The sequence below is a fragment of the Centropristis striata genome, chromosome 6 (assembly GCF_030273125.1).
Source record: "Centropristis striata isolate RG_2023a ecotype Rhode Island chromosome 6, C.striata_1.0, whole genome shotgun sequence".
Taxonomy (NCBI): domain Eukaryota; kingdom Metazoa; phylum Chordata; class Actinopteri; order Perciformes; family Serranidae; genus Centropristis; species Centropristis striata.
This window is the reverse complement of record NC_081522.1, coordinates 9,565,029-9,590,703: the sequence shown is the minus strand read 5'-3', so window position 1 is coordinate 9,590,703 and position 25,675 is coordinate 9,565,029. Positions and strand designations below refer to the sequence as shown.

Below are 25,675 nucleotides of genomic sequence, written 5' to 3'. Positions count from 1 at the left end.
ATGAATAGATGTGGAGCTCTTTGTTCTGTTCAGCTACAGGGTAGTCAGACTAAATTAACAAGAAAATACAATCACGACGAGGCTAAATTGGGGAATAATCAAAAAAAGGAATGAATTAGCAGAGAGGTGTAGAACTAGGAAGGCTGTGAAATAAGTAATTTCTTTAGAATCTGCATAAAGCACATAATAAAGCATGCAGCTTCTGCCAACCAGCTTTTAAAACATAATTAACCAATTGAGGAAAAATCTCTTTTTACACTTAAAACACAATAACACACTAATTTTACTCATCTCACTCAAATGCATTTGTCTGAGCCTGTAACAGTTAAACATATACTGCCATCTGCTGGTTGCTTTAGGTACAACATCTCACTGACTATACTAACCTGCTGCAAAATATCAGTGTTAACTTGATTAAAAAACACACACAAAATGAAAGAAATGTTCAACAGATTCTTGTGGGTTCATGTTTATTAATAATTCTCAATAATAATAATAAAAAAGAAACATTTGTTTTTTAACATGGCTTACTATATTTCTTCTACTAAACAAATCTTTTTGTGTAAAAGTGTAAAAATATCTTAAACACAGAATACAAAAAAACCTTCATTTCTTATTAAGATAAATTAATGTTTCAATTTAGCAGGTAATAAAATAGAGGCCAACTGTAATTTTGACAGACACAACCGTCTTTTTTTTTAATGGACCCTCTGTCCTCTTGTGTCATTGCAGCATGATAAATAAAATTTGAAATGACTCATGTCAGACATAAACCACATAAAAGTGCAATCTATCCACAAAACTAACCACAAATTCAGCAATAATAGTGTGTTTGAAATGAAGCAGAATAAGTGAGATTACCAGAATTGGGATGAGATTTTTTTTTTTTTTTTTTAGCAAAGACAGCATGAGCTGATGAGCATTTTCTGGTCATAGCGGCCTCTGAAATATGCAATCACTGCGAGCCTCAAACATTTTTCTCTGCTCGTTTCCGATAATAAAAACCAGGCAAAATGTCTTCTGGGAAAGCAAACAATCATGCAGAGAAGGGGAAATACATTGTGGTCGCACAGCTGCCGTTTTCATGCTGCAATGGTGGTAAAAAACATGATTTTTTAAAAATGAAGGCAGGTGTGAGGAGCTTACATAAAGATGTTCGGGGCAGGAGCTATGGTACGTTGTCAGTTCACAAACTCATGCTATGCTAAAGCAATAAAAAAATAACTTCAAGAGTGATGACAGATTCACTCTAAGGGTTCCAATTTCTCTGATACAGACCAAAATAGTGCTGACGAGCTGCTGTGGCAACCACATTCTGTACATCATAAACAATAGAGAGGAAATGAAGAACAATAGGACTCTTAAACAAGAGCATGTGGGTGAGAGCTTTCCCATATAAAGGCTGACCTAGCACTGAAGTGCTGTAATCCCTTACCAGTCATATATATATATATATACAGTTGTAAAAAAACAAAACAGAGATGACATGAGAATATAAAATAATAAACAAAATACTCACTCAACACATCATACACACACTTACTTCATGCAAAACTAGTCATTTTGGAAAGTTACTGGTTACCAGTCAGACACACCCGAGAAAGGGACAGAGCCTGATTTAGAGACGCTTACAGATGATGGACAGCAGGGGGGAGGAGGAGGTGGCGGTGGGTGTAAGCGGAGGTTAATATCAGGGCTACCGGGTACAAGGAGCTGATGACAGAAGCCAAAACCTCCACCACAGCAGCCCTGCCCTGGGCCTCTCCTCCACCCTCTGCACCAAAAATACCAGCTGCACGATCACAAAGTGGCATTAATCCTTGAGAGCGTCGACCACACACCCACCCACACCCTCCGGTCTCCCTCTCATCTCCGTGCCCCATAGTCAGAAGATGCTCCGGCTCACAGCTCACTAAAGTGCTCTCAGCCACGGAAAACAAAACGACACATACGTGAACATTTGCATAGTATCTAACAGGCAAAAATTCCCAGGCTTTAACCCCCTCCCACCAAACAATATTACCAAAACATCAGAAATGTCTCATAGAAAACACAAAATGATAAGACAACAATGGTAACTTATGGACATTTGTCCAAAAAGTATGTCAAAGCTTGATTGAGAGGTGTGTGTGTGTGTTGGTGTGTGGGACATATGGGGCGTGAGAAATGTGCACAGCTGTCAAGGCTGAAGCTGAAATGGTGGAGACAGCTGTCTTAATTTGTGTGTTCATAAGAATGTGAGACATGAAGAGAGAGAGAGAGAGAGAGAGAGAGAGAGAGGGGGGAAAAGAGTCCATCCATCTGTGTGAGGTGTGAAGCTGACTGTCTGCAGCTCAGTACTTGGGTACTTTGGTATAATCCTCCTGGACGACACTCTTGCACAGACACATGGAGAGGATCATCCCGAGGAGCTGCAGGAAATGGAGTTGTCAGCTTAGTTATCAGAGTTGAAACTGACCAGTGAAATTCTCACATAAACGTATATGTCAGAGCTAATGAATGACAACAGACATGTGATAGTAGCCAGATTTTCATTCAGATGAATAAAACGCAGATTTAAACCGAATTTCCAGAAAATCTGCCAGAGATAATGTTAACTAATGTGGGTTTCAGTGCACGACTGCTGTGGATTTCAATGTAGAAAACATGATGTAAATATTGCATTTATATTTGTTTTGTGTATTGATCTGAGGAAGGTTAGTCTCCCCGTCGCTACACACAGATCTGTGTGTAGCGACTGATGTTTTCATGTCGCCATTTTTAATAAGCTTCTGTGACTTGTAAGTCACGTGCTACATGTATGTCATACTTTATTCACTACTTAGTCCCCAATCTTATACAATGGAGTTCTGTCAGGGAGGGATTGTTCATAGCCAGTATGGACAGGAGGAATGGTTAGTGACCAAACTGTTTTGTTTTTTAAGATGTTAAAGGGACAGTTTCGGAATTTTCGACATTACTTTATATGAAATACTTGCCAGTAGTGTAGTGGATGCAAAGCTATTAGCTTACTTATCTGAGCTTCTGGCTGGTTACGATCATAGAAAATATAGCTCCGGAAAGCTGGCAGGGTCACGAAACTACAATGTTTTACTCAACAAAACTCTGTGGACACTAAACAGGCAAGAACTCCGACACCAGACCTTGGAAAATAAGCTAATAGTTTTTCATCAACTACACTACTGGCATTCATTCAACTTTCAACTTTCATTTCATACAACTTAAATGTCAAAAATCCTGAACTATCCCTTTAAGATAACATATCTCACTTTTAAGGATAGTCTGAGAGAGAGATAGATACCTCTATGACTGCCACACCAACACAGATTCCCAGAATAACTCCACAGTTGTCCAGGAGCCATTTCTCCACACTGGTTATACAGCCCTACAGGAGAGAACGAGAGAGAGAGAGAGAGGTTAAGAAAGACATGGAAAGGGAGGGTTGCAGACCGACATACAGAGCCGAGATGAATGGCTACGTGATCCCAGCCGGACGTGAACAGAGCCTTTTCAAAGCACAACTGTTGTTTTTGGACTGAGTCAGTGAGGGGAAGAATAACACGGCTTAGCGGAGCGGAGGAAAACGGTATAGAGAGAGCAAGAGAGACAGGAAAAAAGTTTCTGAAACACGCAGACCAAACAACAGAACAGTAGAGCTTTCCTGGTGTTTGAACAAATCACACAGCACAAACAACACGCCTCAGCTGTCGGTATTCACTGTGCTGATTAAGTAATGTATGACCACAGTGCCACGCTGAGCTGGCAGCCGGAGTTACACAACACCAGTCAAACTGATTTATGTAATGACTAAAGGTGTAAGGTCCATCAGAACAAAGCAGGCGTGCTAAAAGATTGTCCACCCAGCTGAAGTAACAGCGACACGGGTTAGACGTCGGTCTGTGAACCTCAGTGGGGCTGGATTGCACGCATGGGTTGTCATATAGGTTAAATCATGCCAAGTATATGGAAGATGTGCCAACAAAAGATTAAAAACATTAAAATGCATATTTTTTTAAGATTAAGAGTAATTACTTTAATAATCCCACAATGGGGAAATTCTACCTCTGCATTTAACCCATCCTTTTTTACAAACAAATGAACACACCATGCAAGGAGCAGTGGGCAGCACGTTACTGCGCCCGGTTCGGCTTTGCGATATGACTTAGAGATACTGCTAATGAAAGCAGAAAACAGCTGAACTTAGTGATATGCAACACATATGTGTCGTGGCTGAATCACGGCTGATCATCAACCAAAATCATAACCCTGACAACAGATTAAAAATCTGCAATAATGGAAAAAGTCCCATCTTAAAAAAAAAGTAGCTGGTTCAGCAGACAGCAGGCTGGAGTTGCAGCTGCTCTACACAGCAGTTTCACACGGTGCCTGAGTGAGTGAGTGACCACAAAAATGATGAACTAAGGAGAAACAGTTGGAAAGATTTTATGTTATGCGTCTCTAGAACAAAAATGCATTCACATATACTGTTGGACTATAATGTTTGTCGTGCCAGCCTTGATACTTGATACTGAGCTGTGATGGGAAAATTGGACAAACAGCTGTTGGCTTCATCACTTAATTCACAAATCCAAAAGGTTTTCCAACCTTATCGCAGAAACAGCATTGCAGGATTTTGCATTAAGTACCGTTTCATAGATGGGTGGTTCTGTGGACAGGTGCTCGCACAAGCCCATTTCCTTGATGTCCGTGCCAGGCAGGGACCCGTTGCGGCAGGAACATGAGTAGAGGATCTGGGAGCTGTTCTTGATCAAAATATTCTCAGACCAGTTGCCTGGACCGGTCCATCCACAGCACTTCATCTGGGGACATGAAAGAGAGGGAGGATGTGAGTGAGAAGATAAGATAAAACAGAGGATGGATTGAAAACGTACACAATAATGACCTGAAAAGAGAGGAGACAGAAATTCATGTTTAAGTAAATATGACAAAGACAAAACTAGCAAATGCATTGGCTGAGTTAATGAGCATTTCTGTTGTGGTGTTTGAGAGCAATCTGTTCTTGGCTGCTGTTTTCAGAACGATCAGGGGAAAAGAGGCTTGGCAGGAAAGGGAGAGAGAGAAGGAGGAAGGAGATAGTGAAGAAAATGCATAAACTTCATCAGAGCATGGAACAATCTAACTTCAGCTTCCTTCAGACCTGTTTTTATTTGCTATATGCTGATTAGATTAATGAGTCATTAAAGTACAAAAAAATGAACAAAGCATAGTTCCCCACTTACCCTTAAAGTGTCTGATCAAGCAAATAGTTTGAGTTTTATGTGCCGAGACTCTGAGATATCCTTCTCTCAAACTTCTGCTGCCAGCCCCAAACAATACGAGTGAAAGGAATTTTGTTTGTTCTCCTGAAGGCATTGATACCCACAGACCAGACTGCAGCCGAAAACGGCTCCAATTAAAACTGTTCACAGTGAGGTCTGTGGGTTATCCAAAGTAAATGACAAAGGAAAATTGGAAACTTACTTAAATGTCACATTTTGTAATCTTATGAGCGGCCTTAGCAAAATTCCAATCTCCTCTATCGTACTGGTTGGATGGCAGAAAACTTGGAGACTAATTTCAAAAGCTGAGCACACAAAACCAAAACTATTTGCAACTTTAGACACCACAAGGGGACTAAACGTAACAAATCTAAAAGTTAATATTATATCATGGCCTGGGCAACCAAATCAGTAACCAAGCGCGACAATTTGGGAATTTACAACAGCTAAAATACCCCCCACTTGGTGAAAAGAACCACACAAAGTGTCAACAAATATGTGGTAAGTGAGTGCAAAGCCTCCATCCTTTGCCTAAAATCAGTCAGAATTGTTAACTTGTTTCCATCTTCAGTCTGACATCGCCTACACTCTTGACTAACTGTTTCCCATTTAGAAGGGGGCTTTGAGTTTCCCTACCCAATCACCCGAGACCAGCGTATAAGCCTGAGTCAATCATCATTTTAAGTAGACACTGATGCCATACCAACATAGCGATTTTGACGGGGGTTTGAGAATAGAATGGAGCAAAGTAAAAAAACTCAGATGTCAGGTGGTAATGAGAAGACATGTCGGAAAACATGAATGCCTGGATAGCAGCATCTACCTTCTCTATAGTGGTCAACATTGCGGTTAATACTCGTCCTTGGGTCCGGCTCACAGCCTAAGTACGCTTGACAATGGCGTTAGTCCCGCCCACGGTGCTGATTGGCTAATCGTTAGTCCGCTACCATGTCACCCATTGGATTGATTGCTTTTTAACCAAGAAACAACTATAAAAATCCAATAATAACAGAAATACTAATGATTGATTCAGTTAATTCAAAAGGAGCTATGAACAGTTTGTTTGTATTTGGTTTAATTTGTGAAGAAACTCCTCCAAAAGCATTGTTTCTAAAGTAGCTAATTTAGGCTATTTGAATTATGTGGCAACAAGAATTACGATGCAGTTAACCAAGCTCATTTGTTTTGTAGGACTGGAACGTTTTTTCTGTTCTTCCCATTCTGCTACACTGTGTTGATGGAGAATTATAGTAAAAGGAACTTGTGGCTGCTACTGAAGGGTGCAGGAGTTCAGCCCATTCTATAAATATAGCCACTCATGTTACTGTAAGAGTCACTTAAGATACCATCTGATAATCCAACCTGCTGTTCACGTATCTATGTAGCATATAGTCCTGCAACAATATTGGCAAGGTGTCATGGGCTTTAATGGTATTAGGAGCACCAACCTTTATTACAACCAACCTGTTTGATGCATTCAGTTTATTCTTTTTACATGAAACGTTTGGGTGTCTCTTGTACAAAAAACGGATGCAAGAGTCAACTCACCGTCCTCTGAATGTAGTCCCAGGTGTGCTCTGTGGTCCTGTTCTGGCCCGTGTAGTTAACGATCATGCCCTTTATGATATTGGACATCTCATATTTCAACTGTAAAATGAGATAAGAAGACATGATCAACAAAGTTTATGTGTCACAGCAATACTGATCACTTGTTTTTAATTTGCTAGTACTATACATATAGTACATGAACAGGATGTGTGTTCATACTTGTGTGACCGCCATAAAAAGAGTCAACAGATTGTCCACATAGAAATCAATCAAACACACACGCTGAATCTTTTTCTAAAATTTACTAGCAACATCTGAACTTAATGTTTCTTAGGACAACACCTCGGGTGGTATTGCCCTGTGAAGTCCCATGCTGGGTTGAAACATCGCATAAACAGCCCAACTCTGTGTTTATGTGTGCAAGACCACAGAGCTGTAGCAGCGATGTGTCTTCAGAGCTCTACAGCAGATGAGTGAGAGCCTCTCCCTATTCTGGGAAATGGCACCACCCTGCCCTGTGGTAAGCCCTAAACACAGGGAGTGCGTCTAAAGGCTGCAGACACACACGTGCTCTCAGAGATACACACCAAGACACACACACACACACACACACACACACACACACATACATATGCTGGAGGGCTAACAGCCTCCACCTATCCTGAGCCCTTCAGGTGTGGCACTCATCAAAGGAAAGGCCTTTTATGTCCTGCTAGGGAATGGCCGTGCTCAGAGCATGAAACTGGTCAGAGAGGTTGATGTGTGTAAACACAACACTCCCCTAACACGTGCAGTGCAAACACACTGGCTCTTTTATTAAGGCTGATGCTATTATTGATTTGAGGCCTGTTTCAACAAAAAAGCCTTTAGAGAAAAAACCCAGAGGGAGAGTTCAAACTCTACTTCTGTTTGAAGGTCACCTCCATTTATGGCGTATTTGGTGACGTAAAATGTGACTTGTTTAAGATGCCAAAATGCTTCACATGTGTTAAACTCACAAAAGACATTTTGGATGTGTTTTTTTTTTACTTCTAAAAGTTTGGATTCATATGTTGTCTATTGTATTGGTCTTGTTTTGGGTGCATCATTTGTGATTTGATTTTCATCTTATTGGCTATGCATATTCCTAAACAAAGCTGTCCTCTTGAAATGTCTGTTGGTATTGTGGTGTCAGCACACATATTTTATACTGTCGCTGTCTTGTGAAATGTCCAAAACGTCAACTTCAGTGTCTCAGAAGTTTTGAATATATTCTGTAACCTGAAGGCTGAAAGGTGACCATAACTGGATTGTTGTGACCTGTCTGACTTGTTTTGAATTTTGCCCTTTTCTGTGTATTAATGACTAAAGTTTTCCCCTGGGCTTGTGTATCTATCTTTAAAAGCTCAACTCTACTCAAAATGAATATTGAAACTATTTAATCAACTCTGGTGAGTTGGTGCTCTCGTCTGTAGGGGGCACTGTTTCATCAAAGACTTCAGTAGAAAGTGGTTTGTTTGTGTCCCTGGGGTGATAATTACTGTTTTAGATGAGGCATTGTAGACATACCAATTTAATATGTCAGCATATGACACAGCTTTACAAACAGTCATTCACCATGGATTTGTTTGCCTCCTCTCTCCAACACAAAAAAACAAAAACACCCAGCAGGGGAACCAAGGAAGATGACAATGCAGCTAGGCGTCTGCTTGCTACTTCCTCTACAGTTGTTACACATCTCCTCCAGTCCACCTGCTTCTTCTCACTTCTACCAGCATCCGACGTCACATCACCCACAAACCGACACTGCGTCACTTTCCATTTGTTGAGGTACAAAACTGTGTTATCACAGGATATAGAGGGCTCCCTAACAGGTTTAGCTGAGTCCTAAACACAGACAGTCACAGCTGTGAAGGCACGGAAAACCCAGTAGGCCCCACATGTACCAAGGGGAGTAAGAAGGCAGGTTAAATGCAGTTTAAATTAGGATGGAAAGTGAAATGACTAAATAAAACAAATTATAAAGAAGTGAAATTGAAAAAAGAAAAGAATTGAAGAAAGGTTTATTAAAAGTACATCAGTGCAATTTTCTTACCCGATCTCTTTGGAAGTAGATGAGAACTCCAGCAGTGACCTGGGCGATAAGGATGAGCAGGAGGCAGGTGAAGTACTGTGGGAGATAATGGGAACTGTCAGCGAAACTTTTAAAACATTGCCATCACTGCAGGAAATCTATAATATTCCATCACAAATAATGGAAAAACATTTTACCTAAAGAGAATTATTACCAGAATCTGCAGCTCCCCTTGACTCTGCGAAGCTTCATTGTGAGCTTTATCTCATTGTTAAGCTGCCTGACTGCGACTTTACTGTTTTGTTTAACTCTCATCATGTTGCTTCAGGCTGTAGTAGGCAGCTGTTTTCAGAGAAGTTCTGAAAACCCCACTGTGCCCACAGATAAAATTCTGGTAAGAGAATTGCCAGAAACTCCAAATGAATAATAATGTTGCTGTGTCACTGATGAAAACCCTAAATAAGAAACTAAAACACGATCATATGGAAATGTGATGCTCAAAATGCGTTTTCAGCCTAGGTGGTCCCAAAAAAAAAAATCTATTATTGCAAGGTTTAAAAATCCCATGTTATATAACAAAACAAGCAAAAAAGAAAAACTCAGACATTTTCACCTTTCAGTTTAAATTTTCATTAATCTGATCTGTACTGAGTGACTCTAATCTCTAAAGCCTTCTGCAAGAATAACGGAGGAATCCTTCCACAGCCTCATGTAGGTCCCCTCTGTGTGTAGAGGTGGTGTGTGTGTGTGTGTGTGTGTGTGTGTGTGTCCTCTGCCAGCTGGTCACTGTCACTGGGAGAAGTAGGTCACAGCAGTTCTTCAGTTAACCCCTAGCAGGTTTAACGCTGCAGAGGTCATGCACCCATCCCCACTCTTGTTGTACCCCCTACATCTCACTGGCTTTATCCCTGTCACCCCCCTCCTCTTGGTAAGTCCACACATGCTGCGAGGGCCCGGCCCACACATCAGCACAAATGCGAAAGGGCTTTAGTGTCAGCAGGAATCTATCACATGTTCTTAGCCAAGCTTGAGATCCCAAGCAGGTGCATTTAGGTGAATGTTTCATGGAAAAAATTACAGTTGACTGTACAGTAACTACAATATGATAATATACAGTAGTTGGTAAAACATGTAAATACAAAAAAACTTCTCTGTTGATTTGAGGACCAAACACTTCTGAGATTTCTAAAGCATTAAATTTGTGCATGTTTTCTCTTCAGTCAAACTCAACTATAAGGATAACAGGAAATGAGGGTAAGAGAGAGATGAGGAATGAAACAAAGGTCCCCGACCAGACTCTTACAGGGGACATTGGAGTTCATGAACAGCACATTAAGGTCACCCCTCGACTAAGAATTTTCAAGGATTTAAACCTATTTATTTTCTCTGTCATACCACAGAACATTTAGTTTCCTGTGTGGCCTGAACAAGCTTTAGCATGTAAGTAAATGTAATTCCTCACCAGACCCAAGAGGCAGCGGATTTCGTAGATGGCTCCTATGCAGCCGAAGAAGCCCATGGCCATTGACAAGGAACCCACTCCAATGAGGATGTAGGAGGCCACTTTCACCGTGTCTGAGGATTCCTCTGCAGAAACAGTTATAAAAAGGTCACACAAGAAGAGTTAGAGCCAAACAGAACCACTGAAATATATATGTGTTCTGCAAACTGAACACCTGCAACAATAGTTTCCTGGTAACAGTTTCTAGTTAAATTAAGTGTTTTAGTTGAACTCTGCTCCTCTTTCAAAACAGCAGACAAAATGAACTGACACATGACTTTTATAAAAGAAAAATCATCAGCAGGGCCCTGATCTCTGCTCTCACTTTAACCACAGTATATGTGCCTGCAAGCAAATGCAGCTCAAAAGGAAGCTCGTTCACATGCAAAACCATTTTGATACAGACGGTTACAGCAAGCCAAAAATGATTCACAGTGCAGACTTCTTCTTCTCTGAATCCAGCGCATTCTGGTACTTTTCTCCCACAAAAGATTATTTTAATAGGCCACCAGAGAGAGTTGGACCAACTCGTGGCGAGATTAATTGATTTCCCTCTTTGGTATGTAGAGCGGGAGTGCTCCAGGAGGAGGAGGAGGAGGAGGAGGAGGAGGGGGCAGGGAGTGAAATGGAAGATTGGAAGGTTGGAGAGAAGATAAACTGGAGCCATTATGTGGCTGTGTGTTATCTGGGCTGGAGGAGCTCCAGAGAGTCAGAGCTCGGTCTGCAGATGAAGCCAGAATCGCAGTTCTGTGAAATGGCTCCAACTCTGAAAGATTCCCGGGCCAGAGCAAACCAGCCAGCTATCAGATAACTCACTCCCATCCATTTGGTGCAGACAGACACAGCAGCTCCTCCACCACTGCTCGATTAATATAATGTTGCTTCTTGACTTCCTTGATCATATTGGCTGCTCATTCTCAATGCAGCAATCATCATATAGAGTACACACTCTGTCAGATGCACAATGAATAATAATTATCGCACTGACTGTAAAAACAAGTTGGCTTTCCGACTACAAGTCTCCTGTGTAAAATTTAATGACTGTATATACGCTGAGCCAACATTTGTCCACACAGACAGACATCCAAGTCAGACTTTAAGCTGCTTCATGATTTAGCACCACCTAACTCTGCAGACATCCTCAGTCTTTATATTCCATTATGTACACTCATTATCACAGGATGCAAGCTGTGTCATTCTTCCAAAGATAAATAAGCCATCTGTAGGGCGGCGGTACATTTTCCTACCAAGCCCAGATTCTTTGAAGTGAACCACTACAGATGCAATGACATTTATTTATACAATTGAGTCTATGGTTTTTCCTATGAATTTAATTATTTGTTGCTTCTTACAGCTCATTCCTGTTAGGGCCGGGACGATATAACCAAAAACTTCTACCCTGATACAGGTAATTTCATTTCACGATAAAAATATATATCACAATATAGAATGTTTTCTGTTATTTTAGTAAATATATAGTCTACATGTACACTCTATACACATGTTAGTAAAACAGTGCCTCTATGGTTCACTCCTGAAAACCACATACAGTACATTAGAAATGTTTTATATCATTTTGATGATATTCATTCCTCATTTCTGTATATTTTACATGCTGGTCTATATATACACATTTTCAAGTACTGCAAAATGTAAATAAAATGTTTTTGTAAAGTGTATATTTACAAAAACAAAAGTTTTTCAGTGTGAAGATGAAGTATATTGTCTTTTCTGCAGTTTTCAATTGAATATCTGGCAAAAAGGATGAGCAAACTATCGGATTCTGTTTCATTTACGTTTTTGACCCTGTCCCAACTTATTCAGAACCAGGGTTGTGTTATGTACTTGACATATTTGCCTTTAATGGACAGATGAATTTTAGATAGTTACGTAACCCACTTAGTTAATCAACAGAAAACTAATCAGCCACTTGTTGATAATCAACTAATAATATGTGTCTTTTTTTTTTAAGGAAAACAATCAAGTATCTTCTAGTTCCAGCTTCTCCAGTGTGAGTGTCCTTTGTGTTTTGTTGCACCAAAACAGGACATTTAAGAACATCACCTTGGATAATACAACTCTGCTATTATAAATTGTTGGTTGCACACTTTGTAAATAGTGTAGTGTGCTGAGGCAGTTACTTTAAATAACTGGCACAAAGATGTCATTATATGCATGTTCATCGCTGACTCTATATGGGTTACCAGAGCAACACATGTTGTGGTGGCTTGAGAATAACTGAAACCTAAAAGTACGCCGGTCGACGTATGCTGAGTGTTTATGTGGCTACAGGGTAGCATTTAAAGGGAGGCAGACGAGCGTACTGTATGTTCTATATCCAGCTCTCTGTTGAAGCATGTTATTTCAATCTCTCTCTCTAACACACACACACTCACACACCAATGCCTGCGAAAGCAACAGATGTCAACAGGTTCCGTAAAAACAGGAGTTACCTGAAGTATTTGGGAAGATGTATTACAAGGATTAAGCCTCAGTGACTCTCAAAAGATTGAGTGGGACAATGCCAATACTTTGAACATCTGAGTGTAGCCAAACTGACTGAAGCATGCGAGAGACTGCTTAGTATCTAGTTACTGGCATAACAGATCGATATCTAGAGCAGAGATAGAAAAGAGGAAGCAGTGACACAAATTTGAGTCCTGAACCAGGACAGCATGACACATATTTTCTGCAAGATTCTATGATTTTCTTTAGAGCTATTAGTCAAATGTAGAGCAGGACTATTTTACGTCTGCTAATTAAATAAACACATTGGACATCTGGTCAGTGGACATTCAAAAATATTTTTTCCGTGTAGATCAGAAGCTAAACTTCTATGGTTATTAACAGTAGGGACTATAATTGAGAAAGATGTTTGTGTGTGGTTTCTCTACAGCCCAGAGATTAAATGAACACTTGTTCCAGTAAAAACATAAACCCCGGAGTTAGAGGAAACATCATGCAATACTAATGCAACACTAATGCAATTTCAAATGGATTCTCTACTGTGACCACTTCTGAAGTTTTAATTGGAATAGTTTTATAATATTCTTGGCATGTTCTTATAATACATTTCACATTTGGATTGACTTTTTCCTCCCACATCAGTTGCTTACAATGAAACATGTTCAGACGTGGGTTTTATATTTCAGTTGCTATTTCGATCCCATGTTCTTAAAATGAAAGTAATCTAAAACAAAGTGTTTCCTGTCAGACGTTCAGCCAGGTGTATCAAAGCTGCAGAGCAACATCTGATGTGCAACCTTCCTGCTGTGCAGTTAGCATCGGTGTTCTGTGGTAGTACACTTTTTCTGAAGTCAGCATGTGTTTGCCTGGTTACTGTGCTGTTCTATTGTGTACTGTGGCACGTTTCCATGTAGGTCGCTGCAAGATATTCTAAAATAGTTCCTCGGGTGGTTTCCATGGAACCTTCCATTGAGAGAGGGGAGCATTATGCTGCCCTTTAAGAAAGCTGCTAAGGGAGGACTGTTTGGTACTGCAGGTCCTTCTGTAAACATGACCAGAGCCAAACATTCAGCTTGTACAGAGCTCATAAACAGTCAAGGTTGACATTATGTACAGCTTTAAAATGTATACGTTAGTAGATCAACTCTGTGCTGAATTTCTTCAGAGTTTAAGCAAGCCCAAAGAAAAATAATTTTCCAACCAAGTTCTCTTTTCTTTGTTCATGACTTTGGAAACTTTCTCAATTAATCTGCAGCATATTTCCAAACTGTGCTTTGGCACACTCCCTGGCTCACAGACCTCCTTTTCCAAGGCTCACTTTTGTTTAAACATAAGACAAGCTGTGTTTTGGCAAGCGCCTGGAAGATAAACTCAAGGCATCTTGTCACTGAGGTAAACGATTAACAGCACTGTATAGATTTAGCTGAGGGGAAGACTTAACTTTCAACTTAGAAATAGGGGTCCCGAAACCAAAGCATTCCCAAAGTTCCCCTGCCTGAAGTCATTGGGACAGCTGCAGAGGCCTCTATTAATATAACTCATAAAGAATGGAAACTAAAAACACAGAGATCCTGTTTATGGTCAGGCAATGGTACAACTTCTGAGGCGAACACACAGAGTCAATAAACAGAGTTGCCTGCAGCTTTGGTTTCTTTTTCCTCTGCTGAGTGGTAAGAGATTTCCAGTGAGGTTAGAAATCCAGGGACCCAGCTAGGAGTTGAAGCTGACCCCTCCTTGGTACATGTAACAAAAATACATGGAGGAGAGAAGGTCATCAAACCCCTGCACAGGAAGGGATATCCTCAGGGTATCGGCGAAGCAGGATCTGTGCTATCTCAGTAGGAACAGCTGGATTATCATAACAATAGGACCGAGGCTGGCAGGGATGATGGATACTGTACTGCCTCTATATTCTGGACGCCTGACTGGAGATAAGCAAACTCAGCTCAATAATAACCTTGGAGTGATTACTCCTTGAGTAGTGACCTCGACGGCTGAAATATGAGCCGGAGGAAGAAGAGACTCAGCCTGACTAGTTTAGGACACAAGGTCAGTTCTGGTTGGTCTTCGTCATAACTTCAGCCTTTTCACAATTCATTAGTCAAAGCAGCGCAGACCTCCAGCCTAAATATAGATTTCTCCAGCTTTGCTCGGCCCTCAGAGATTTGCCTTTCTCATCATAAAACTTCCCATCGCTATGGACTACAACAAGAAGCTTAAAAAAGCAAGAGATGCAACTTATGATTATATTTGCCACTTACTAATCTGCTGACTACTTAATAAGTCAGCAGTTTAATTGGCTTATAATTATCTCTATGTCACAATATCCTGGAACTGAAGATGATAGCTTCAGATTATTTGTTTTGTCCAAGCAAATCTCAAAGCTATTTGGCTAACATTATATAAAAGATAGAAAAGCAGCAAAGCCTAACATTTAGCTTTCATTTGATTAAAGATGTGACTTGAAAAATGAATGGCTAATCAAGTTGCGTCTTAATTCAGTCTAATCTAATTCTAATTTTAGCTTGAAATAAGTTATTCACTCTTGTTTAAATGTTGCACACCAGAGCAGTAAATCTCACAGCTCTTTCACACTGGTGCAGTGCACATGCTACAACCACATCTGAGGTTGATCTGAATGAGTTGACACTCATCATCAGATGTACTGTAGCTCTGTGACCGTGTCAAATGCCCATCTCCTATGGGGAAGAGGGTATCACGGTTTCATTGAAAGAACCGCTATATTTGACTTTCAACACATATGAAGTTGCCAGATAATAAATTGCAAGAATTCTTCTTTGTAGACTGACTGTGTGGAGAAAACCTCAGTGCCGCTCTCGGCAATGCTCCATCTGGGATGAATACACTGAAAGGATTTATAACAAGATTTATGGAAACTAAGAGTTTCCATTCGTGGTTCCTTGTTCTTTTCAGCTGGAGCTGGGTTTCATTATGCTTTCTCTAGTGTCTTCACAGCAGACAATCTGAGTTACACATATTGTTGTCTATGAGAAAGCTGATAACTTTGCCTCTTAAGAGAATGACATTCGGAGGCTGGGTTTCTTTTTCACTGTGCAGTGTCTACAAATAGATCTGTGACAACATCTGTGAAGGTGGGAGATTCCATCTGTGCACCTCTGCCATCTGGGGAGCCGAGAGACCCAGCAAGTTCAAAGTGTGTCCCTACGGAAACTGACTTAAGATAAAACAACTTGGGATGCCTTGGTAATTGTGAGGCTGTTACCTCCCCTGACTAACCCACTCCCCTGGATCTCCACAGATGTGTCTATCAGTGTGAGCACAGGGAAGTTTTTGAAAAGCTAAGGAAGTCATAAAGTTGCATCTGTGAGTCATATTTTTGGTTTGTTGCGAAAATCCCTCTGTGGCTCCTTTGGAATGAGTCTTATGGGATAAAATCCACATACGCTCCGCAGAGTAGGTCGGAGGTTTTAAGAGATGACATGCACACCCAAATCTAATGCCTAATTCTGCTTTCAGAACAGCTGGACTGACATGGATCAAAACTGAGTGTTTGCTGACATGAGTGTTATCACTATATTTGGATATGGCAGCAGGACTGTGGGTGTTGCGAATGTTTTGACACTTACGTAGGACAGCAATGAAACTCTGGTTATCAAAGAGGACCCACAGGCCAAAGCCCATGATCAATGCTCCGAAGATCTGTGGATGGAAAACAGAAAAGAATCAGCCACCAAATCTCATGTGGGAGTAAAACAGAATCTGTCCTGGTGTGTTTTAAACAGAGGCCCTTATTTATTCTTCCTCAGTCTGTCACATCTGGAATTAATCAGACCCCAACTCTTCCCTCCGTCTCTCTTGTCTGTTTGTCTCTTTCTCTCACAGCAACGTACAGAGTGAAAAAGGATGTGGAGAACATCAAGAGATCCTGGCTTTTCCTTACAAATAACAGCCACAAATCAGTCAAGACAATCAAACATGAGAATTATCATCACCTCTAGACTGGAACATTTTATCACTGGCGTCTGAAAATGATCAGTTTCACCTTATGTACCCTTGTAATGAGGAAATTAAGTTCAGAACTTCTATATAATTAAGAGGGCCCTTGTTTATAAAATGTGGGGCACTGTAATGGGGGCAAAATCCATAGATGAGAGGCTCTGTTGATTCACCAGCTCCCCCGCCCCCTCCCCAACCCCACAATAGTCATTAGAGCCCTGGTTAAGAGCTGTTCATTTAGAGGGATTGTGGAGCTCCCGGCAGCCATCATTAGCCCACCACTTCCTGGCTTCCCCTAGCCTCCACGAGTCTAATCTGTCCACATGGACAAACACTGACACAAACACACACGCTTCCTATTAGACACCAGTTTAGTGTTCACATCAAAAGGTCTGCGTCAGGTTTACAGCCGCAGTCTCATTGGAAAGGTCTGGACATCCTCGCAGAGTTGGTTTTAGGAGTCTGGGATTTTATCAACCCCTGGACTTTATGTTGTGGCCGGTGTGAGAGAGAAGGAAACCATATGCTGTTGTTTAGACCTGGCTATGCTGAGGTACTCTGTAAAGTCTCTCGCTTCAGGCAGAGCTACAGAGACATTTCCCTTTGTATCTACACTAATCTCTTGTGCTATTTGAATGAGTACACTTATTCAAATAACAGCCACCACTGAAAATATCACATGGCTGACATGCGTCACGAGTCTCGGATTCAGCCACCTATCTCTCTATCTTAGGTAAATAAAGCCGCTGACAACGTGCAAGTCATGTGTCTCGATTCTAACAGTGCACGCTATGCATTTGCAGTTAGTGCAGCAATGCCACTGAGCAGTGATGAAGAAATGTGATTACTTACAAAGAAGAGGAGGTTGAAGAGGAATAGAAAATACTTGGTGACTGTGATGCATCCTTTCCCCATGGCTGTGCTTCTGCAAGACAGAAATAAAAAGAGTTTATTGGGTAAATTAAACATCAGAGGGTAATATTGCAGTCTAATGTGGGCACATGTGATAACAAGAAAGAGAGACACAAGATGGAGAAAAGATGCAATAACAAAACAAAGACAGCTAGCCTTGAGATAGCCTTGCATGCCACACAACAAGGACAGAGGAAAATCTGCACAGTTGGGTTCCCGATTAAACACAGCTTTAATCTTCAAAGCAACAACATCAAGCCTAATTCATTTTCAACAGCCACATTTCTCCCTTAAGAGCCCAACTTGCCCTAGTTTTATAAGGCAACAATTGGCCTGTTGTCTTAAAATATTGGGTTTTATGACAGTATAGTCTACTTTTGTAACTACATTTGTTAACAAATATAGTTTAATTCCTGACAAACAAGAGGAACCACCCTGGTGAGACAGATTGGAGGAAAGACCACCACAAAGTGGAGAGTGGTGAAGTCATGATGACTGTGGAGACCATGATGGCCTGTGGTTAGACATGCTATTGTCATCCCAAGCAGAAGAGAACCAGGCTGATCTACAACTGTGTTTACTCGCAGTAACAAGCTTGGTTAGAAACAGTGTTTTACAGTCACTTTCATTCACTATTTTGGCCAAGTGTACAACAAGAGTAGCCTATAAACCATATCCAGCCATCCATCAATAGGTCTAGCTGATAACATAATAACACAACAATATTGTGAATCAGACCCTTAATGCAAGCTCAGAACTGTAGTCTGACATTTTAAGTTTGGGCATGTTACACTGACGTCTGCATTGTTTAATGATCACTTCATTTAAATGTGTGTTTTCCAGAGAACACAGCTGTATACATGAGTGTACAAGCCTACACATATGACTGCATTCAGTGATTTTTCAGTGAGTAATATTTTCCTTGGTGGGAAACACCTGTAGGCCAGGCCAGCACCACACATACAGCACAGTGGGGACACTTTATGAAACTCTCTGGCAACATGATTCAGCCCGGGCTCCACAAGTCAAGAGAAAATATTTACCACAACCAGACCTTTTCTTTCACTGGGAGCACTGAAAATATAACCAGCCATTGTGGTTATTTGAGGAGTCTGAAAATATCCTATAGAGACAACTCCCCGTGTATCAGATGACAAGCTGTTCTCTTCTCCCTGTCTCTTTAACATCAAACTGTAGGTTCTTCCCACTGCCTGGGCCTATAATACTGTGTATTTAGTTCTATTTTAAACAGTGTTCTCTACTTTTGGAAGCAAAAGCCCATAACCTGATGTTAATTGTGTATTATTCCTGAATAGAAAGAATACAGTAACCTACAACCCTTTAAAAAGGTTGCTTGTTCGGCATTTTTTTGTTTTTGATTGATCATATTTCTTTCATAATAGTGGATTTCTTATTTATAGATTCAATTAAAAACAAGCACAGGGACTGAAAGTGATGACAGGGCAAGTGCTCACTGCAATTGCAAAAACTGCAATTTTCATAATTCAAACCATAATTTTCTCTGAATACTGATGTTGTATTACCAGTTAAATAACTTTTGAGTTACTTTGGAGCATATTACTGACAGCTAGACTTATCTTCCCCTTCAGCTGGTTAATGGTGTTTGTGTGAAAAGGGAAGAAAAAAAATAACCCTGCTACCTTCTCTTTTCAATATAAGCATGAAAACAACAGGAAATGAAGTATAGCCTCATTTAAATTTGAAATGGTATTTAACACCCATTTTAAAATATCACATTTTCACTTCTTTATTTTTTTCTATAACTGATATGTTAGTTTGACCTGATATAGTGTCATGAGATTGTACTACTGTAAAACATATGTTAAAACTTTCTTCTTACAAATTTGTTTGTCGAATCTAAACTTCAGAATTAAATTAATTTGTCAATAGGATGAAAAAAAACACTCAAAGTTAGATCTCACCAAGAAATCCAATTCTAGATGCTGGCTACCATCTCAAGAGCACACATTACTTAGAGCAACCAAATGCAAGCATGGGCAAATAAATACTGTTTATCATTCTGAACCAGCATGCTTGGCTGGAAAACCAAATCTGTAGAGTAGACCTGTCAAAAGATGACTGAGAGAAATATTACCATTACTAACCACTGATAGGTTATTAAATGTCCCTGATAACTTAAGTACCAACACACTTTGTGTTTACTAAACTGAACATAGCCCAAAGCCCAAACCACACAGCAGATACCCCTGCAAAGTAGATAATCCTTAAAGGAGATTGCTGGTCTTAATGTCTAGATGGTGAGCAGCAGTGCGGATTAAAAAAGGCTTAGTTATGACAACCATTGTTTGTTGACTGAGCCCCGTCCATCTGAAAACAATCCCAAACAATACCACAGTGCTACTTATTATATTTTTCAAACAACAAATTAAATAGGCTAACAGGACCAGCCCAATTTATCCTGTAATGGCAAACCGCATATATTGATGTTAGCAGCAAAGCTAAGCCATAAATACACTATTTTCAACAACTTTCAGCCAAGTTCACACACTGAGCAGATACTGTGGGACCATTCTACAAGTTTATTTTTGCTGAAGGTACCTAGAAAAACCCGATCACACTCTGGACCCCCTCAAAGCGAATGACAAATCTGTTACGAGGTGAAAATAAGGACTGGAAAGTGCAATGGAAATTTAAAGCTTTGGCAAATTCCAAGAAACAGTAACCTTGAATTACAGCTTGCAATCATAACGCAGCTCAAATCAAAAGACAATGTAGTTTGTCAGAAATGGTAGAGCTGAAAAAGTGAGCTCGGGCTCATGGTGCAAAAACCACATACAGAAAAGAAATTACTCTAAGAAAGCTGTGAATGAGTCACCTGAACTTTCCAAACTCTGTGACCTCATTCAAACATTTCTTCCACTTTCATAGGGCACAATATCCTCCATGCGGTTTGTTTGATGGTATTTACACCTTGTGCCAGTGCTTGGGGTTCAATAAATTAAAATTATAGTCTATTTTACAAAAAGCTAAAACACAAGCATGGGGTACAGAGATGATTATGAAGGCAGCATTAGTGGCAGATGGCATCGCCTGTGTCTGTCATGGATCCAGCATGGATCAACTACAGCCGTGTTGTACACAAAAATCAAGGCAATATGCCAACCAAGATCTGCCACCACCTCCTATTATATTCATATATGACCCATTTACACATCTGTGAGGCCATCACACTGGCACGCACTTGCCTGGTACTAAAGCCCTTAATACCACGCCAGAATTGTGCTTTAACATCTGCAACAACATTGTTTCTCCCTCTGGAGAGACAGGATGTAGATCACTGCCTCATTTGAGTGACTAAACTGCATTTGAATTCATTTTTTAAGAGGGAGTAAACAGCTTCCGCATTTCTAGAAACAGTCATTGGTGTTTCTTTTTGTGCATATTATTGCGGCTTGCAAGGGGTAGGACAAGCCCTGCTACTAATGGTCATTTCATCATCAAAATATTGTTTATGTCTGTAAAGGTTTTCATTCATGTGGGTCATGCAAAATCTGTAGTCTAGACTTTGTTGCATCACTTGATAAGCCTCAACAAATTCTGTGGGATGAAGGGGATTTCCCATTTATTATCGATGAGACTCATGACATAAATGTGTGTAATCCCCCACAGGAGTTAAGTGCCAGGTAACTTCCCACCATCTATTGGAAATGATGAAGCATCTGTCGCGAAAGACGAAACAGACATCAAATGGTTTTGATCTACTACAACTAGGCCTGGATATTACTGATCATCTTTTTAATCATTAAAACTATATTTAAAAAAAATAAAGCCACCAAATTTACCGGTGGCAAATAAGTTATATTAGTCTTACCTGCTACAACCAAGCATTTCAGTATTTATTTTATGATATAACACAGAAAAAAGAAAAGGATGTGGTTTTGGTGATAGGCTGAAAGCTATCAACAACAGAATAGATCTCTTGGCTGATATAAATCTCACAGAAAAAATAATGTGTTGCCATCACAACCAGTTTCCAAAGTGAAACCCAAAATAAAAACAGCTTTATTAACCTCTTAAAGCCCAACTTGTGCAACACCAGTAGCTGCAATGCAATATGAGGCTTCATTCACTAATAGCCTGAAGCTGCGGCGTCCTGCACAACATCAGACAACTCAAAACGGCTTTACTGTGGTTTCCCAAGATACATCATGTGGATATACAAGCTGTTAAAACTTTGTAATCCAGTGATATAGTGCAGTTTGTAAACGTGACATACAGCTACCACATACATGGCTAGTTGAGTGATGATGGTGACCAAATCTCAAAAGCAAATTCTGTATAATTTATAAAGCAAAAACAGAAGAAGACAATTATTTTGTTTGCTCCACTACAATACATGTTCCCACTCAGATATGAATTTCTGCATGTAAACCACAAGATTGCTTAAAAAGCTAATGTAAGAGGGCTGCAGCAGTACTGTGGCAACTGGATGTTGCTTTGCATGTGTTGGGAAGGCATGTTTCTTCTCTTCAGTTTTGCCAAATATTGCCTCAGTAGGCTCCAGCTCAGACTTTTACCTGTCAAGCCTGATTCTTCACACACAAATTCTAACAAAAACAAGCTTGTGCCCCATATATCCCTCTCTGGCAGCTTTGTTTTTAAATAATTGTGCAGAGAACTAGCATCCCAGAAGATAAGTGTACATAAGTGGGGCTTTTTTTGAGCATACAATATTTATTAAATCTGATGGCACCATTACTTAGGGAAAAAAGTCTCTGGGGAGACTCACTTCAATTCACTTCAAAGTTGAGACAGTGGCCCCTGGGATGAGGGAAATTAGTTACACACTGTCCAGTTCCTAAGTGGGCTAATATTTCTATCAAGCAAAATACTGACTTTTGAAAATTTTCCATGGAAATAAAGTTAATGGAGGATTTTCATTGTTGGGAGAACATGTTAACTTATGCGATCATTTAAATACGAACAGCAGCAATAACTCAATATAAATAAAATATTAATGCCAAACAACGTGTTAAATCTCTGCATTAATTTCTGTCTCTGTCTAGCATCTTTCAGTCTGTCCTTACATCACATGCATGGCTCCTTTTTCTCAACACAAATTTGGCTATCAGTCAGATTTTTCATTTTATTTCAATTAACAAAGTATAAAGCTGCCAGGAACCCAAAATACAAACAAAAGACACAGGTGTCTATGGAAATGTACCATTTAAAAAATTATTATTATTATTTTTCATTTCCATTTATACACACACAAAAAAGAGAAAAATAATAAATAATATACGACAAAACAGTCTATTTGCATGTAAATTAAAAATAGTAATAGTTTTCATTGTAGAAAGCAAATTCAGATTTTAAAAATGGTCTAGAAACATAAATTGCACACTGTGAAAGCTCCTATGATTGCACTTTCAACTGGCTTTCTGAACTTCTCTACATATATATATATATACACATATATAATATATAATATATATATATATATATATATCTATAAATAAAGTTATTACTGCAAATAAAACATGTTTTTTCAATAAACAGATGGACTCCAGAGGGTTAATATATGACAAATAACTGCATACAAATTCACGAAAACCCGAGAGGTGACCGACCATTGAAGGCAGGTTGCTACTGTACAGGCAACTGTACAAGTTATTCCTCCATTCACTGACCCTGAAGAACACTAAAATGGACAAAATGTAGTACTACAAGTTAGACTGAGCCATCTCGTGTATTTATTTCAGGGACTTCAGCATTTTAACAACGGGTTTCTAAACCAAAGTAGCTCGGTTACACTCAGACTGTACCAAACGTTAAAGACTTTACGTTACGTTAACGTCAACTGTAAACTGACGTCTCTTCAGCATGCACGGCTAAGCTCACCGCCGTAACATGTTAGTTGATTTTATGTTAACATTTACGGCTCTCAGGAGCTAGAAAAAGTTTTCTACAGGCAAAGGAGATGGCGGCGAACTAACAACAACGAGTTAACAAGTTATGGCTTATATTTTTAATAGCTACACAACTTTGCTTAACATTATTAAAGCTAAAACTTACTTTGGGTTCTCCTCCAATGGTGGTAACAGTTGGAACTTGGCTGAGAGGTCGACCGCCTTCTGTCCTGCTCGCTGGGTGACTAAACTGTCTCTGGTGAGAAACAAGACGTGTGTATGTCTGTTTCTGTCCGCATGTGTGTTGTGAGTGTGTGTGTGTCTGGGAAAATGTTCACACCCCTACTGTGCGGCAGACGTGGTTACTTCGTTAACCCTCTCCTGCCCTGCTAAGCCAAAAACTGCACAAACGGTCGCACACAGGTGAAATACGGAAGAGGATTTCCGTTTTGAGCTTAAAGTCAGAACTCTGAGAATTAAGTATTTTGAATTTAAAGTCAGAACGTGTTTGTAAATTCTGACTTTAAAGTTACAACGTGTTTGTAAATTCTGACTTTAACTCTTTAAAGGGCACTCCTGGATATTGAAAATGTCAACCCTGAAGTGTTATTGGAGGATATTACAAGACTTTTTGCAAAATGTTTCATTTTTATATTGCAAATCGAGGTCAATTGAGTCATTATTATTATTATATTATATACCTAAATAGACAATAACACATCATTTGCATCCATCACCACTTTATCTTTTACCTTTAAACAAATTTATCTTTTTAGACTACTTATTACATATGCGTAATGTCTGAATGTCTTTTTTAAAGCACCTTATATATGAGAAGAACACATAAATTTAGTTGTATACTTTTTTAATACGATGACCATAAAGGAAAGCTTGAATCTCGTGTGATTTACTAATTGGTCAGATGCCACAGTGTCACTATCTGGGATGTAGAAATCCATGTGGTTCCATGACCTCAGGGAGGGCGAGGAGACCCGTTATAGATGTCCGCTCAAGTTACCAAATATGGTTCTTTGCCTGATAAAGGGTTAAAGCCAGAATCCTGAGAATGAAGTCAGAATTCTAAGATTAATTTCAGAATCAAGGAATACATTAGGATGTATAGATTCATATTCACAAGGTACCTGATGAATAATGTATATAAAGTAGTTAAAATAAGCCCCAACATTAAAGTAAGGTAGCAGACATGTTAATGCATAAATATTAATAAATCAATACACCTTTTTACTCCTACTACTACTTTTTTTAAAGTATTATTTTCAGTAGGCCTACATTTTGATGCCAGTACTGTTGTAGGCCTACTTTTCTTTTTATTTGATGATCACATAAAGACAGTTTTGTTTATATTAAGATTATCCAAAATATATTGTTATTTTGAAAAATAAAGCTTTTGAGGGCACAAAATAATTATTCTCTCATGAGAAAACACAACATAAAAATATTTACATCGACTGCGTGCCCTGTCCAGCAAAACATAATTATAGCAGAAGATAAACCCTTGATAATAAGCCGTTGCTGGGTAAATCCCACAAAAAACATTTTAGACTGCCTTTTAAATGATCCATTGTAAGCTTTTCTAAATGACTGTTTACCAATAAACCAGGACTCAATATATTAAATGGAAAGTATGGGGAGAATGCATACACAGGGACACATGGGAGCTTTTTGCCTATAAACAACCTTAACCACACACACACTTCCTGTGCTGCACAATCCCCCTTTTCACCCTTTGCCCAGTGTGTATGTGAAGGAGAGAGCGAGCGCTGGGGATGGGAAATGTTAGTTAGGAATATGTGGAAGGCCGCACCAGGTAGATTCTTTTACATTCACAAGGAAGATCTCTATGCACACCTGAGGATGATCATGTTATGACACGTTTCACTCCTTCTAAACAGAAAACACTAAACAAAAGGCTGCAATTACATAACGGCTGTCTAGTTTTTCTTTGTTGAGACATGTTGGAACAAGTTGTTGGTTCTGTTTTATAGTTTGAGGTCATTTTGGTTTGGGGACATTTTGCTGAAGGCTC

At 39.7% G+C, this 25,675-nt stretch overlaps 1 protein-coding gene across 1 annotated transcript; it reads right to left on the bottom strand.

Moving 5' to 3' along the window:
* Window positions 1-453: 453 nt before the first annotated feature.
* cd82b (CD82 molecule b) lies at window positions 454-24,029 on the bottom strand. The gene is made up of 9 exons (XM_059335903.1): window positions 23,795-24,029; window positions 17,678-17,750; window positions 16,456-16,528; window positions 10,343-10,467; window positions 8,902-8,976; window positions 6,828-6,926; window positions 4,647-4,820; window positions 3,302-3,385; window positions 454-2,411 (listed from the first exon to the last, which is right to left on the bottom strand). The coding sequence occupies exons 2-9, from the start codon at window positions 17,738-17,740 to the stop codon at window positions 2,334-2,336; spliced, it is 771 nt and encodes a 256-aa protein (XP_059191886.1). The 5' UTR covers window positions 17,741-17,750; window positions 23,795-24,029; the 3' UTR covers window positions 454-2,333.
* Between the last annotated feature and the right edge of the window lie 1,646 nt (window positions 24,030-25,675).

Bases quoted from the DNA above. Each gene is read 5' to 3' on its own strand.
- cd82b (XM_059335903.1), bottom strand. From the start codon at position 17,740: ATGGGGAAAGGATGCATCACAGTCACCAAGTATTTTCTATTCCTCTTC. The intron at 6,927-8,901 runs GTAAGAAAATTG...CTCATTTTACAG, and splicing joins TCTACTTCCAAAGAGATCGG to TTGAAATATGAGATGTCCAA. The intron at 4,821-6,827 runs GTGAGTTGACTC...TCATGTCCCCAG, and splicing joins GGGACTACATTCAGAGGACG to ATGAAGTGCTGTGGATGGAC.